General features: G+C 48.3%; 1 protein-coding gene across 1 annotated transcript in view; it reads right to left on the reverse strand.

Annotated features, from left to right (window-relative positions):
- Positions 1-11876, reverse strand: part of PNPLA2 (patatin like phospholipase domain containing 2) — a 28814-nt gene extending 16938 nt beyond the window's left edge. The window contains exon 1 of the mRNA XM_063158710.1: positions 11594-11876. Coding sequence (XP_063014780.1) covers positions 11594-11780 — 187 coding nt within the window. The 5' untranslated portion in view covers positions 11781-11876. The remainder of the gene's footprint in view (positions 1-11593) is intronic.
- Positions 11877-14251: the final 2375 nt, after the last annotated feature.

The following is a 14251-nucleotide window of genomic DNA, read 5'->3' on the forward strand; positions in this document are numbered from 1 at the left end:
CATGCTATTTATAACTGTAAACAAACATCCCAGCAGAGCAGCCTGCTGTTACTCTGCCTCTGGGACAGCAGAGCTGAAGATGGATCACCTAAAACTGTGGTTAGCCAGCAGTTGGGGAGACCCTTAACTGCTGCCAAGAGCTCTGAGCTGAAACAGAAAGGCATCTCCAAACCTGTGCAGTGCATGAGGACCATCACAAAACCTAAGCTCCACAGGAGGGGAAGAAGAAGGGTCTCTTCAGACCCACATCAGCAGCAGGGCTTTGGCACCAGGGGCACCATGATGGTCTCCTGTTGAGCCACATGTTAGACCATATTGGTATCTATTTGCCAGCCAGTAAAATCACAGATGACTCATGAAGTATTTCAAATGGAAAAAAGTGCCCAAGACACAGACAAAAATAGGAGCAGAGCAAGTTAAATAGGGGGATGGGCATTCTGAATATTCAATCCTGCAGCTCACCCATGACACTGCAGGTCTCTCTGGGAGAGCTCTGTGTCAGCACAAAGACCACCTGTGCCAGGGACATTCCCACTCCCTGCCTAGTGCAACAGCAAACAGGATACAAGCCCAAAGGACAAGTTCTCCAACAGGGATGGAGAGCAAAGCACAGTTCAGAGAGCTGGTGGATGTAGGGGCAGCGCTCTGTCCCTGCTGGCAGGAGGCACAGAGAGGTCACACCCCAGACTGCAGATGCCATAACTTGCCTGGACTAGTGGGGCAGGCAGGAACTGCAGATCCTCACTAAACCTGCTTCTCATTCATCACCAACAAATGGACTCCTTCCTACACATCAGCAACACTCCCCCCTCCCCATTCCCATCACCCAGCTAAGGCTCCAACTGGCCCAACACACCAACAGCTCTGAAAGGAAGACAAGCAGCAGAAGGAAGCACAGGTACTTTTGCTATTCCCCCAGGCCCTGGACAGCCCCATCCCTTGTTCAGTTTGGAATCACATGACCAAGCTATTTAGACTGTAAGATTTTCAGGACAGGAGTCCTGCCAGCCCTGTGTACTATAACCAGGGACCTCATTCCAGAACTCCTTCAATTCTGCTCAGCTCTCTGTTCCAGGGACGTTTGTGTGATACTCAGCACAGATGTCCCTTTCAAGAGTCCCCAGCTAAACCAGCTTTCAATGCAGCTGGTTGCTGAACACTGCTGGAATTGTCATTATCCCACTGCTAGATCCCAGTCTGGATGTAAATTTAGGAATAGGATGAGCCAGAAGGAATTTATTAGCATGATCTTCCCCAACATTATCTCGGTTGCCCATCTCTTGCTGTTTCAGCTGTTCTGTGTCACATATGTGCAAGAGCTAAAAGTCAGTATCTGACAATGAGCAGAGGTTTCAGGAGAGCTGTTCCAAGTTCTTCCAGGACACATCCTTAAGCTGCTCCAGCTCAGCATGCACAGCTCCTGCACTTGCTCCTTTCTAAGTACCAAGATGCAATGCACATGCTTTCCTGCCTGGCCTCTCCCAGGAGATGATATAGTCCTAATTACAACACACTCCTGTCACCAGCCCAAAAGAAACCTTCAAAGCTATAAACAGAATTTTTCAAACTGACATCTAGAAAATAATTAACAGAGAGCTTTATTGGATGTTTCCTCACGGGTAGCTCAGTTCATCATGAAGTGCCTGTTTGCTCATCCCAAGGAGCAGTGCACAGCAATGTGCCACTGACCCAAGGACAAACCCAATTCTTGTGGGCAATGACCTCCATTTGTGAAAGATCCCACTGCTTGGGTAGACTTCTGTTCCACTTTCCACACTCATGCTGAAGCAACTTGATTTCCACTTACTGTCCCAAGAGAGCAAAAACCAGCCAACATTTCAGCCAAGCTAAACAAAGGCCAGCTTGTCCTGAATGGGAACCTGACCCAAGATGTTCTCTGATGGTCCATCAGAGAGGCTGAAAAGATGTCAGAGGGGGGCCCCAGAGACAAATCCATGCCAGCAGGATATAAAGAGCAATGTTTTACAACCTGGCCTTATTAGACATGTTCAGGTGATCGGTGTACCCCATGGCTGGTGACAGCTCTTTAACCTCCATCTGAAATCCTGGACAGACACCTAAAAACACTGGCTGTGGAAAGAATATCCCTCAGTGGCCAGAAGTTGTACAACTGCCACTATTTGACACAAATGAAAAACACACATTTTCAAACATTGCAGGCTGAGGGATGGCAGCTAGCAGTGAAGTCTTCAAAAGCATCAACTCTTTTCTCATTTGTGCACATCCTCCTGTAAGCCAGTTTGATTGAGAAACACTATGTACCAGAACAAGCTGTTCCTCTGAGACTTCCCTAATTTTTGTTGTTCTGATGTATATTTTTTATTTAATTTAAGGTCTTCACTCAATCCTCCTCTCCAACTATTTTGCTATCAGGTAAGAAACAGTTCAGGTCACTTGGCTCCAGATAAGACATACAGGAAGGAAACTTTTATTTTTGCTTTTAGTGATACGAAGGAGGTAAACACAACTGCCCTCACAACCACACCCACTCAGTTTACAGACAGTCCTACTGCTTGACCAGCTGTTCCCTGTGGCAAGATCAGGGGCTCTGTGCAGGGATTTAACCTCAGAGTTCAACAAACAAACAGTTCTGTAAACGAGAGTTCTTGGAAAGCCTGGCCACCAGGGGTACATAATGGCGTTTCTCCCCCTTTGCTCGGGAATGAGAGGCACTGACACCTACTGGAGCAACTGCTAGGGATCCCGGTTAGACTGCAGTCAGCAGCACCTATTCTGACCTTACAGGCAGGGCAAGTGCAAACACCGAGAGAAAGAGACAGCTTTTCAAGTAAGGCCAGCTCTTGCAGCCAGAGGCAGATGCTAAAAGAAGGGCTCAGCCCACAATACTTCTGGTGCAGATTCTTCACACTCAGCATTGCTTAGACCAGACACAAACTGTTTAGCCCAAGACACACTGTGCAGCAGGAGGGCCACATAAATTCAGATCATTTGCAACTGCTTCAGAACCAGAAGCCTCTCTCAATGTGTTTGTCCCAAGATATTTGCTCTTCTATTTCAACTTGGGGGGGAAGCTGTCAGTTATGCTGCCTGTTTAAATAAAGTCAAACCAAAAGGAGACATTTTTCCCATCTGAGCCAAAAGATACGGTTAGCGTGCTCTACATACTAGTTAATAGATGAACCAGAGCTATTGCCACATGCTAGAAATGAGGAACATAAGATGAAGATCTGCTTTTAAGTCGCCAGGGCTTTTACCTCTTGCACAGAGCAGCTCACAAGGCAGAGCAGTGACTGCCACATGCCCACCCACCAGCTGGTACCTGCAGGGCAGGACCCTCCTGCAAGCCCGAGTGCAGATGCACCACTCATACCTCACCTCGAGGCTCATTGTTCTGCTTTGCACAGAAGCAGACAGGGAGAGCAGGCATAAGAACTCACAGGCTGGACGAGGTCTCTAGCTAAATTTCTGCACTGGACTTGATGAAGTGGTGGCACACCAAAGCCTCGCCAGAACTGCTGTTGTGCAAGCTGAGACTCGCTGTGTTTCTGCGGTCAGGACGGCAGCGCTCATTTTTGCAACACAAACCCAAAACCAGGGCAGCTGCTGCTGTGAAACAATTGATAGGAAGGGCAGGAGGCAGCTCAGAGCAGGCAGCCAGCCAGGATCCCTCTGTCACAACCACAACAGCAACACCCACTAGTCTGATCTTTCCCTACTGTAATGCCCTAATATGAGTTTCAATGCTGCATTTCTGTTCACTGCATTAGAGAAATTAAATGACATTACAGTGCATGAAAAGGAAAAGCTGCTCAGGACCCCAGGAAAGCTGAACTGAAAGTCATGTTCCATCTTCATCCCTGCCAATGCTCTAGTGCAATTCAGACAGCATGGGATGACAAGAAAAGGGGATTCACAGAGTAGACAAGGTGCAGCTCAGATCCTTGCTGCTCACTTCGGACCAAGTAATACTGAGTTTGAAGCAATATTTTCAAAAACAAGTACTCATCCAGAGAAAGCTAGTGGAGGGGAGAAAGAGACCAAAATCATGTCGTAATGAGAAATTACCTTTCTTCTCTGGTCTGCCCAGAGGCAGAAGTCATGGCTTTTGGTAGCTATCAGCCTAAGCCCTGCAGAAAGCTTTCCTGTGTGCTTTCAGGTGGCAATTCTTTCATGGTCAGAGATGATACCAGAGACATGGCTGGCTCTGTCGCACAGCAGCCAATCTTCCTCCCTGTCCTTTCCACTGTACGCTTGTGTGAGTGCTAAAACCCTAACACAGATGAGAGGAACAGCCCTGACACCCTGCACTGGCTCTCAACCTGCATCGTGCCCAGCTCTCACATTCACAGGGCTCACCAAGCCCCTCCCTGTGCCCCTGGGAGGGCACTGCCTGCTGGGCCTGCTTTGCCCTTCCTTCTCAGACAGGTCAAGTGTCACCTTACACCCCAAACTCTTCCCCACTGGCCCTGGCACAAACAGGGCAGACTCCAGCAAGGAAGTGAGAATCAAAAGCTCAGTTTCCAAAGCAGTCCTCTGGCAAGGGGTGTTGGCATTTTGCTCTAGAATGATTCTTGTTTTCTTGGAGCAGCATCAGGCAGATCACAAGGTTAGGATGCATACCCTGGGAACCATGGCAAAATCTAGAAACTGATGCTACCTTTGTCCCAGAGCAATCAGCAGTGAACCCTCAGCCAAAACACAACTGAGATTCTGAAAACTACTGTGAGAGCAGGACAGGAGCTGCTCACAGAGGGTTGCACAGACCCCAGCAGGGGAAAAGCCTCTGCTCTGCTCAACCCTCCTGCAGGGCTGAGCACACAAACAAGAACAGCAAGAGACAGATGTTCAGATTGAATATTTGCCACATGACCTCTTCTGTGTGCAAGAATATGGCTAGTAGTTAAATGCTTCCCGAAAGATTATTTTGCCAATCTTGCTATGTAAGAACACTAGGATAGATAAATCAGTGTAAATCTCTGTGCTGACAGCCTACTCTGAAACAGGACTCCAAGTTTTTTCATGCATGGCATAACTACGGCAGCCTGAATCCACACTCTGCCTCCATAATACACTGGAATTATTTTTTTTTGCCAGGCCCAGCACTGAATCAGCAGCATTCAATGCAGCCAGCAAGACTGGCCCTTGTAATTAACATATGCAAAGAGTTCCTGATTCATTTACACCCTCAGATGTCTCCTCCTCTACTTCAGGATGCTAAACTAGATAATCCACAGGAGTGGCAAGCTCAGAGATTGCCAGAACCTCCAATGCTACAATGATATTCAATCCTTTAAATCCTAAGCCTAAAAAAGGCCTCCAAAACCAATATCAGAAACTTCAGTGTATGAAGAGGAAGAGAATGGTTCCTTCTCAGAAGAAATCCTCCAGGCACAGCACAGCTAAAAGCCTGGGAAACGGTGGCAGAAGACACTTCATGAAGCTTGCAGATTCCAAAGGTTTTGTCAGGCAGAAGTCATCACTGGGGATTTGGCCTTTATCTGTTCCAGAAAGCACAACCAGCTCAGTTCTGGGACATTGCCAGAGGGCAGCACAAAGCCCTGGGTTCTAATAAACCTACCAGCTCCCACACCTGATGTAACACACTGCACCACAGATCAGCACAGCCCCAGGGACAGGATCAGGCCTGCCACCAGCAGCTGCTGTATCACTATTGACAAAAACTCTCTCCTCCATTCCTCTGGCCTTCATAGCTACAAAATGGCAGGGCTACAACAATCTCCAGCAACGTTTCTACACTCCCAGGCTCACTGATTGCCTCTCTCCTATGTGCTCCTTGGAAAGGATTTTCTACTGCCTCAGACTCTACCACTTCAAGGACACAATCTGCCTTTTCCCAGGGACATGGACTTATTTAGGGCCTTCCACATGGAATCATTTCCTCTACCCCTCCTTTTCACTAGCTCTCACTCCACTTGCTTGACAAGCCACACAGCCCAAGGCAAATACATAGGCCTGGCTGACTCCCACATACTTGAAGACACATCCTGACTTTCACCTCAAGTCCCAAGAACACTTAGCAGAAAGGAAGAAAATAAGTATTAGAGCTGGGCAATAAAAGTGTAGAAGTGCAAAGAATTCAATGGAGAAGTGGTGGCCACTTTGGAATTCAGCCACGAGTAGGGTTTATATTGCAAAGAGCAAGGTGAACAGGAGTCACCCACTCACACTGTTGCTGGGAGTAAGATTTCTGAGCTTTTGCAAAGGTCCTGTAATTAGAAGGCCTGCCCATTCCCATCTCCAGAAAGAAGGAATGCTGACTAATTACCATTTCCAGCCCTTGTGTGGTCCTCTTCAAGTTCAGTGGAAACCAAGCACAGGAGAGGTGGAAATGTCTCGAGCCAAGCTAGGGAGCATTTCATCCATGCTTAATAGAGGGCACAGAGAGAAACATGGAGAAACTGATGACTCCGGTGAGGCAGAGTGAGCAGGGGCCCAACATCTGAGTCCAATCCCAAGCTCACTGCACTGGAAGGTAACACAGCTCCCCCAAAAAACAGGAAACAAGCACCACCACCAGCTACTGGATGTGCAGGCAGCAGCAGCAGCTTGGAACTGAACGACACAGCAAGACATTTGAGGAAGGCTTTTTGATTTATCAGGGCTAAGCTTCCAAACACAATCAGTAAGTGAACACAGGACCCTAAAGAACACACAACAGTTTCGCCCATTTTACATGGAGGACTTGCAGTTGCCTTGAAGAGTTTGGGGAGCTAAGAGGCAGAAAAAGTGGAACAGCTCAGACATGCTGCAAGTTCAAGAGACATGCTGAACCTACAGGTCAGAAGAATGATCAAAGACCTCTTGTGCTGTTGCCAGTGACACTGCAGCACAGCTGCTGCCATTGCTGACAGCAAGGCTGGGCACCGAGCTGCTCTGCCCACCTGCTGTCTATATGGGGTGCCAAAAGAACAAACACATGCCTTGCTAGGACTGTTTTTTGCTACAAGTGGCTCCTTGGCTTCCCTTGCACTCATCCAATGAGATGCCTGCAAGAGCAGCTTTCCTTACAGAAGCTTTCTTGTTAGAGCCAGGCAGAGAGCAGGAACAAGCTCCTTCCCTCCCATCAAGAGGTCCTACAGGGTGCTCTGGCTGCCAGCTTACTCCTCTGGACACCTGATCCCACAGCCCTGTGACTGCTGAGGGCACTGATCCAGGCTCAGCAGCTTCTCCACCGAGCCAGCGAACATTTCCATCTATGTCAGCACAGCACATCTCCCCTCCACCTCTATTTCCACCACAGCAAAAAGCATCACCATTTCCAAGAAGCACCAGAAGGTTCCCCACTAATTATATCTGTATTTCAATGTACATAAAGGTGTCCCTCCTTCCTGGGCTGGGGCTATTGACCTCAACAACTTTTTCTCCAGGGAGGGCCCCTGCAGGAGGTACAAGTGCCCATCACCTCTGCAAGGAGGGACCTAACTACTGAGACACCACAGATGCTACAAAACTTTCCTTTGTGTCCCTGTGGAGACCATAGCTCTCTTCACACAGCCACAGAAGACAGCATCACTTCCCCTAGGATAAGCATCCTGATTCATGCTTTGGCCAGCATAAACTGGCATTGCTCTGAGGATTCCATAGACTCTAAGCTGGTTTATTTCCTTCTATCAATCTGGGATTTGGTGTTAAGATTACACAAACACAGAGAAAGTAAATCTCCATGATCAGTTGTTAAGCCTTTGCATGCACATAATCAAACTGCAGAAGCACAACATTTAAGATGTTGATATTGCTAATTATCTCAGTTTCAAAAGGTTTTGTTCATTGGGCTTTTTTTTTTTTTTTTTGCTCCTGCTACCCAATGGAAAACGTCTCTGCAGTTCAGCAGCACATTTCCTGGTGGTCACACGGTGACAGCTGACAAGCAAACCCAAATGTCAAATAGCTGTTATGTCACCTCATGTCAAGCCTGAGACAGAGTTAAGATAGCAGTTTAAAATAATTACATTTTAAAATGCTGTAAACAACCCAGGAAGTGCTCTCCAAAGAGCATCCCAAACAACACTACTCAATCTAGCAACACATGGCTTCCTTGCTTTATTCTTAGTACCAAAAGCATCTCCTCAGCTTGCTTTTTCATTTTCAGTTGACCTTGTCATGCTTTAGGAGAACAGCTAACTTTCACAGATGGGGTTTGATAGCCAGCTTTGCATTTGACAGCAGAACCCATCCCTTCCCCCCAAAATAGAAGCAATTCAGCAGTTCCAACCCACCCTCAGATAGGGCTGTCTAGGACAGCATTCACATGCAGACAATTGAGATGCTGTTGGTTAACTGTGAGTCAGAGGGACCTTAGTACCAGCTCAAAGACAGCTTTTCAGTGAATACAGCTCCAGATCTCATCATTTATTCACGCTGCTATGCTTCCAAAGCAAGCACAACAAAGTAAGATGATTCCAGACCTTACCAAACTACATTCCCTACTCAGTATTAGGGATGAAAGAATCCTGCAGTAGCTGCACTTTAGCATTCCTCCTGACTGAAAGAGGATGATCTCACCATGTCACGTACGCCAGTTCTCCTCATCCAGGCTGGTGACTTTCAGATTTATACAGACAGGGGACCATCTCAAAGCCCCACACCTAGAGTTTGTGAAAAGCTGCAGGTTTGGAGGTACACACAAAGAGGAGAGAGCAATGCCAGCATGAGAACTTTCCACTTGCCTGGCACATAAAGGTGCATTTCCTGGTGTGCTGGACTCCAAGAGCCCCAAGAGATGGTATGGGCATTACAGAGGCTATTTTCTAGAATATACTTGGGGCAAGAAGCTGTTCATGCCACAACACTGCACTATGCACAGTCAAGAAACTTGGAGATGGCCCAATGCACCTTGATGGCCGTACAGATTATGCTAGTGGGAAAACTGCACTGCTTTTTCATGCCAGCAAACAGAAGGATCTCAAAGCTGGAGAGAGAGCACTTCAGATGCAGGGCAACATCACTGTCGTAACCTTGAACAACAAATCCAAGATCCCTACAACTTAATGGTAAAGTGCTTAACCAGAGCTAGGCAAGGTCATATCAGACTGTAAATACCTCCTGATCTCTTATATAAATATAAGGTGCCCTGCCTAAGTAATATGCACACCCAATGTTGCTCTCTTTGCTATTCTCAAGCACACCTTTGAAGCCCACAGTGTGCTCCAAAGGCTGCTGATCACTTGGTCAGGGCTTTCAGTTCAGTGTCAGCCCATAGCAAAGCCTTCCTGTCCTACACAGATGATGACAGTGAGGTCTCAACTAACAGAGAAGGCAGAATGAGTTCACAGACAAGCTGAACAGATGCAAAGGCCAGGGGGAAAAAGCTGGAAAAGAAACCACTAAGTGGGATCTTATTCTCTGAAGTCAGGCAAGATCTCTGCTTTCTCTGATCAGGGTCTCAAAAGATTGGACTCATGGAAAAACCCCCAAGGAAGAGGTTTTTACACTCCTCCCCTGCAAGTATTTGTCTCTGCACAGCAGTGTCTTCTTGAGTTCACAGGCATGAGGACACTAACCTTATCTACACACAGTCAAATAAGCAAGGCTTCTTTCTGCAAAATTCCCCCTTTGTCATTCATCAAGAGACACTATTTAGCATTCCAGTTCCATGGACAGGGCAAGTGACAGCGCAGAGCAGCAGCTGCCATAGGATTCAAAGGCCACAGGCTACCACCTGCTCTCAGCAGCACAGCAAACACAGGTACAGACCCTGTCAGAGCCTGTATGAGAATGAACTGCTCTCCTAGTTCAGGCCTAGCTGTACCTTCTGCCCTGTCCTCTTTTACCTCTATGATTTCATTCTAACCTCTGGCTGGAAGCTGCACTGTCAGAAGGGTTTATGACACGGACAAGGTACAGCCACGCACCCCATGTGCTTTTACTTTCAGAAGTCAACTGTGTTGCTTTAGAGCTGCTCTCTACCCAAGATATTTGTCAGTCATGCAGGTGAGTCAGAAGAAAACAATTTCAGAGAAGTCAAATGGAAGACAGAACTGGAACACCCAAGATCAAGCCTTGGTTAGCTTTAAAGAGCATGGTTTGCCCTCCTTCGGGGGGTAAGTGAACGTTTCCCAGAAGGTGGCCCCTAACCCAGTCCTCTTACACTCCCACTGTACCTCACAGAGAGTGGGAAAACCTATTCTGATTCACAGAAAGCTCTCTACCAGGCTGGATGCCTCCCTCAGGGCAGTGCCTGGCACACCATGGATGCTCTGGACATATAAATAGCCAGGACAAAGTAAACATGATAACAGGATTGCTCAGCACCCACGATGGCATCTGAGCAAGGCAAAGGATTTGGGCACTACCATCAGCCTGTCTCACACTTGTGCCACGCCTTCAAGTGGCAGAGGGATCACCTAGTTAGGGAACTAATTGGGGAGTCACCTCCTCAACAGAAGCAACAGCAATTAAACAACTGAATCCCTGGCAGCTACCTGCAAATGAATTCCTACACAAAATGGGATTAGGGATTATTATCCCTTCTCCACAGCAATAGTTGGCACCAAGGCGTCACTACCGCCTTGAGATCTCAGATTGGGATCTGAACAGCTGTTAAGAGCTCCAGAAGTCACAGATGCACTTCACTGGGCATTTCTGTAAACAAAATGCTCAGGAAGGGAAACTTCAAACCTAACTACATAGAAAATACTAACTTTTGCTGCATGAGGGCTACATCTCAGAAAGGAGTGCTGTGGAAAAACACCTGTCAAAGTGAGAGAACTTCAAGCAATAAACAGCTCTGGCTGCCCTTATCTCTAGGAGAGGCTCATAATTCTCAGACTAAACAGATAGACCCGATTCTCTCACATCACAATCCCCTCTCAAGCTTAAGAAAGTTTTCTGCATTTGTTATTCTCAACATAACAGCTTCCAAGTACAGAGTCTAACACGTGTTTGTTAGCTTCCTCCCAAATATAAAACAACAAGAAAGCCAGGAGGCACCACAAACCATTTTCTTCAGCTGTTACCCAGGCATAGGGATACACCGTATACACTGTGTGCTTGCTTCAGAGATAACGTTTTAAGTTTATTCTGTAACTTGAAAACAGAGATAAAATCTAGCTAAACTGGAGATCTAGCTCTTGCAAAGGGCAAGAGAATTCCTCAGTGCCAAAGATCCCAAGGAATAACACTCTTCCAGAAACAAACACGCAGCCTGAAGGCTGTGCTCCTCTGAGATGCTGTCCAGCTCCCATCTGCACACACAAACTCCGGGTCTCCATCTCCAGCCGGTTCACAGCCACCAAAGGCCAGTGCCCACACGGCGAGAGGCTCCTCTCCTACACCCGAGCAAGGTAAACCCGCAAACCGAGCGCAGCAGGTCCACGCTATAGATGTCTCTGTGTGTGGTGTCAGAGCCAGGGGCTCCGTGCTGACTTCTACCATCAGGGGCCTCCCTGACCTCAGCCACCCGGCAGGGACCGCGGCGGGGGTAAAGGCCGTAAAAACAAAGCGCCGCTCGCACTTCGGGAGGAGGCGGGCGCAGAGCTATTTACATGCACATACATATATACACCCACATCCCCTCGCTGGTGCTCTAATTAACAAATTAGCAGTAACGAAGGAAACACGCGAAGTTGCGCCGGGCTCGGCCCACGCTTACCGAGGCAGGCGCCGCTGACGAGGGCGGTGGCGGTGAGCGCCCCGGCCGAGGCGCCGTACACCTTCTTGGCGTTGGCCACCAGGAACGGGGCATGTTCCTTCAGGCAGCTGGCCACGCCGACGTGGTAGATCCCCAGGAAGCCGCAGCCGGCGAAGGAGATATTCCAGGTGGAGTCCGGCGGGAACATGGCCTCCGCGCCCCGCTGGAGGCGGAGGGTGCCGGGGGAGGCAGCAGCAGCCGCGGCGGAGCAGTGAAGCCGCGGGTCTCTTTCCGCGCCGCCTCGGGACGGGCGGGACAGCCGGAAAAGCAGCGCCGCTGCCGAGGATGCGATTGCGGAACACGGCAGGGCTTGCCGCTGGGAGAGCGGAGCCGGCAGCCAGCTTTATACGCGGCGGGCCGGCCCTCGGGCCCGCCCCCGAACATGGCCGCCGCCCCTCGGAGCGCCCGGCCCCTCCTGCCAACCCTTCCTCCGGTGAACCCGCTCCCGGGCCGGGCGTTGCGGGGCCGGGCCAGCGCCGCCCGAAGCGGCAAAGGGCCGAGCCAGCCGCTCCGAGGGAGAGGGCTGCGGCTGCTCGCAGCGCCCCAAACCTCGCCCTGTCCCGGGGCAGCAGGATGTCCTTCCCTCGCGGAACATCCCGATTCTTGGCATCTGCTCCAAGTCCTTGGGGTTTCCCTTGTTTTCAGGGATGGGGCAAGAAACGTGAGAGAACAGGAAAAGCTTTCCCCTTTCACAAAAAGCTGAGGAATCAGAAGAAGGCAAGGCTTGTCACAGCAACAGGGCAAGAACTGGGAAAAAGGTAATCCCTGTCCCCCTTCAAAACTAATAAAATCATTGGAAGGGACGCGTAAGAATCATCGAGTCCAGCTCCTGGACTTGCACAGGAAGTCCCCAAGAGTCACACCATGTGCCCAAGAGTATTGTCCAAACACTTCATAAACTCTTGTTAAGGCTTGTGTTGTGACCACTTCCCTGGGGAACCTGTTCCAGTCCTCAACCACCCTCTGGGGGAAGAACCTTTTTTTACTATCCAACCTAAATCTGCCCTGACACAGTTTCAGGCCATTCCCTCCAGTCCTGTCACTGCTCACCAGAGAGAAGAGATCAGTGCCTGCCTCTTCCCTTCATGAGGAAGTTGTAAACTGTTGTACACAAATCACCAAAACACACACAGTTGCTTACCATTCCCAACCTTTCCTCAACATTTTTTTCTCCACATGCCTCTAAGCTCAGAAAAATGCTTACATTTAGTCAGGGCAACTGTGATTTTCAGCAGTACTTCTGCACATGGTCACCACAGAGCAGCACTGGGTGAGAGGCCAATGCTAGTAGATCATCAAAATAGATTTCAGAAGCTGTAAAGATCCCTTTGCCATAAACAATACAGACTACAGATATCCAAATCATTAGGTAAGTACGAACGTTTACAGGGACATCAAAAAGATAAGCATAGCAGGAAAAAGAGCTGCTCTACTCAAAGCTAGGAAGCAAGATCAGCAGCAGGGAGGTTTGGGGGATACAAAACAAAAAGCATAAATTTGAATTGAACCAACATAGGGCAAAAAAGACTTTCTACCAAGGTTTAAAAAACTACTTCATTAATCTTGGCATAAAGCAATTTGCATTCATTTTCTTATAACTGGTCAGAAGCTTCTCACTTGGATAGTGTTATATGTGTACTTAACAGCTCTTTCACCATTTAGGCTATTAGAGGTTATCCAAGTAGCCCCTCTTCCTGTTCCTTCAACTCAAACGTCCTTTCAAATGATAGGAGGGAGGCTAATACCCTCCCTAAAGAGTGGCTATCCAGGTTGCAAGAACAGCTGTTTAATGCCTCAGTCTGCTGCCCCACAGTCACGTGATGGAAGCTAAATTCAGCAGGTAACCCTTGCATAAGTCCAATATTTGAGTTCAAGTTAGACATCATACTCCAGCCTCTACAGACAGAGCACTTTTCCATTAAGTGTTTGCCCTTTGCTTTCATCAGACAGGCAGGAGTACAGCTTTAGCTTTCTTTCATGTCCTGCCCCCAAGCCCACCTCACCTAGCTGCCAGGAACTCCCCTTTATACATATTAACATCCTGGAGTACATAAAGAATTAACCCTGCTTACCTTAATCCTCTCTCTATACCCACCCTTCTCTCCCTTCCTGTCATACCTCTAGTTGCTTTTGTAATTTCCTTCCTCCCTTGCATTTGGTGTGGTTACATAACCCTCGTCTCCACCTGGAGAGGGAAGCCCTGGCACACCTGAGCCATGACTCTCTTACAGACCCTTAACACCAAGGCCATCACGGAGCTTCCACCCCATGCTTCTGATGACACAGGAAGGTATTTTCATGTAGTCAATCCCAAAGGAAACATCGTGACTTGCCTTTTCCACAACAGGGATTGTTCTGCAGAAGAATTGGTCACTGGGCTGCGACTTGAGCAGAAGTCTGTGGCAAAACTGACCACTGAACCTTGTCTGCAGATACCTCCCAAACATCTGTAACCACAAGAACATCTTCATTCTGGAGCCAGTGCTGTTCCCTCTTTTTCCAGCATTTCACAAGCCTTAATGTTCCTAGTGTTTCCGGAAAATAGAAACAACAATGCTGTGACAATGCTGGAGTTAGTTTCACTTGATTTCCCAACAGCAATCTCATCCTGAGTTGTTT

Source organism: Melospiza melodia, chromosome 6 (genome assembly GCF_035770615.1).
Source record: "Melospiza melodia melodia isolate bMelMel2 chromosome 6, bMelMel2.pri, whole genome shotgun sequence".
Taxonomy (NCBI): Eukaryota; Metazoa; Chordata; class Aves; order Passeriformes; family Passerellidae; genus Melospiza; species Melospiza melodia.